The sequence below is a fragment of the Austrofundulus limnaeus genome, unplaced genomic scaffold (assembly GCF_001266775.1).
Source record: "Austrofundulus limnaeus strain Quisiro unplaced genomic scaffold, Austrofundulus_limnaeus-1.0 Scaffold1679, whole genome shotgun sequence".
Lineage (NCBI taxonomy): Eukaryota > Metazoa > Chordata > Actinopteri > Cyprinodontiformes > Rivulidae > Austrofundulus > Austrofundulus limnaeus.
In genome coordinates this window covers 42,696-45,149 of record NW_013954081.1, presented here as the reverse complement: position 1 = coordinate 45,149, position 2,454 = coordinate 42,696, and the positions used below count along the sequence as shown (strand labels likewise).

The following is a 2,454-nucleotide window of genomic DNA, read 5'->3' as shown; positions in this document are numbered from 1 at the left end:
TACTTGAACATGAAGGGTAATGAAGCCTGTGTTTAGGTGACTGAACACTTAAACCCTATGATGTGTTCAAACATGTGAAAATATGCTAAAGATATCACGATTTTGCTAGCTGTGGTTAAAATCATTGTCTGAGAATCAGGGTGGGTTTAGCAGGTGAGTTATTCTCCTCCTGCTGTTGCTCTTATCAGCTGAATGTTTATCAGTTAATAAGTTCATAAGTATTCCCAGCTCAATAAAATCTGATCACAAGTCATTCAGAGTTTAAGACAAGTCACTGTACTTCTGATTCACAAGCTCCCTTTATTTTTGCCATTTTAAACCAGCAAAAAACAGCAGATCTGCAGTCAACAGCAGGTAGGAACTACAAGAACTTCAAATGATTATAATTTTGGGAGTTTTATTCTTGTTAAACCCCATATACATACATCAAAATGTGTGACTTAAGCAGTAATAATATACCAGTGTAAAAATGTTATTTTAGATCTGATGTACTTTAAGTCAATCGCAGTGTAAAAGTAATTGTTTTTGGAGATTTTACCACAGACTGTTCAGTTTAGGGTCTGATATCACAAAAAAATTTTAGCTGCCTGAATTTTTAATTATTTTTACAATGTTATAACTACATCTATTCTTCAGGTTAGGGCTATGACTAGGGTTGAGAACCTTGAGTTTCAAAATGAAGCCTACAGATGCTTTTCAACATTATCTAATCTGATCTGGTTTAATTTATTCACATTTTATAGGATCTGGTCTGGTTCTTCAGTATGTCTAAACGTTTATCTTCTTTGGAGGTCTTCCTCTGCATCATTTCTTCTCTTCTTCTCATCTGTTGCATAAGTCTCATTGTCGTTGCCTGGGTCAGTCTGAAGCCTGAAGGTAAACCATCTTAATTACATGATCAGTGTGCTCCAGGTGTGGTGGTGATAATGTCATTAATCATGTGTGCAGGCACAGAAGAGCCTGTGCAGTTATCAGGCCAGGTGGTGATTGTTGCYGGGGCTGAGTTTTCTGATGAGCTGAGGAATTCCAGCAGCCAGATGTTTAAGTCTTTGGCCTTTGACATCCAGCAGTTGGTGAGACTGTCCTTTTAATGTGAAATGACATAGGAACACATGCAACATTTATTTTGAAAAAGTCAACATTCTTCCATCACTGATTTTTATTCAGATAAAACTAAAGCATCTTGACATTTGTGGTTTTTATTGTAGAAACCCTGCAATCAGCATTGTTTCAGTTCTTTGGCTTTTATGCTAAAAAACAGTCAGCATTATCATGTAATTTTAATCTTATTTAGTAYAGAACATGACCTATAATCTCAAATCAGGAAGGTGAATATCTTTGATGATTGATTGATTGACAGGTGTCTGAGGCATTCAGATTCAGCAAGCTGTGGTGGCTCTACCGATTCTGCCAGGTTCAATACTTCAGGTTAGATATCTGTTTATTCAATTTACCTGTTAGTTGATCAAAGTAAATCAGTTGGAATATAAATTAATCTGCATGGGAATTTTGGTTACACACGGGGACACTATAAGACCAAATCCAAGCTGCTTTGGATGGTCTCAATCAACTATGGAGGAGTGGTGAGGCAGCAAAAGAACTGAGTAAGAGGAACAAACAGGTTAGCAAACTGCATGCAGCTCAACCTGGTGTAAGTGTTGCCAGATAAAAAATAAAAATACTAATTTGGCCCAATCCATTTCTTTAAATATTTTCACTAAACACAATACACATCTCATCTCACAACACCTTCACTCAGCACATATGACATTTTGGGTCAAAATGCAATCATTATAAAATGACATTACAAAAATTCAACATGTCCCATCCAGCAACCCATGAAAAATGTATTTCTAGCACATTGTTTTTATTTGTCTCAATAAAAATGTGAAAAAAACACAACATTTCAAGAGCTGGTTCTCATGTAACCAAGGCCTGGGTTTTATATACAGTTTCAAGCTTTGAGCTCTATGCTTTAGTTTAGAATTGAGAAAGTGCCCGAGATGGGAGTGAAACATCTTCACTTACAGAACTGTGTTGTTCATTACAATATTTCTTGACTGCTTTCATGTAGAAGTCAACTCAAAACTTCARTTTCAAAACAGTGGCCTAATCAGTGCCACTCATAATCAAAGTGAGCTTTTGTTTACAAAAGGCTCTAACTGTGCCAATTCATAAAAAATTAAACCCATCCAAAAGGAGCCGTCAAACACAAATCGCAACCAAGTGTATGAGCTCTTCCAATCAATCATTACATAGTGGACAAAAAAATACAGCACTCAGTGCACCATCGCTTGTCTTCGTAGCCTGTTATATCGCTTTCATTCTATTTGTTATTTTTCTGCATAGGCTGTTAATTTTTCCTTCTTGAAAAGAATTGGATCCAGAATCAGAAATGGTTTTATGTCAGTTTTATTGAATAATTTACATTTCTGTCAAACTATGGATGAAAAC

The 2,454-nt window shown here is 36.0% G+C and overlaps 1 protein-coding gene across 1 annotated transcript in view; it reads left to right on the top strand.

Annotated features, from left to right (window-relative positions):
• Positions 1-287: 287 nt before the first annotated feature.
• Positions 288-2,454, top strand: part of tmprss15 (transmembrane serine protease 15) — a 31,757-nt gene continuing 29,590 nt past the window's right edge. The window contains exons 1-4 of the mRNA XM_014033260.1: positions 288-354; positions 744-876; positions 949-1,073; positions 1,361-1,428. Coding sequence (XP_013888714.1) covers positions 765-876; positions 949-1,073; positions 1,361-1,428 — 305 coding nt within the window. The 5' untranslated portion in view covers positions 288-354; positions 744-764. The remainder of the gene's footprint in view (positions 355-743; positions 877-948; positions 1,074-1,360; positions 1,429-2,454) is intronic.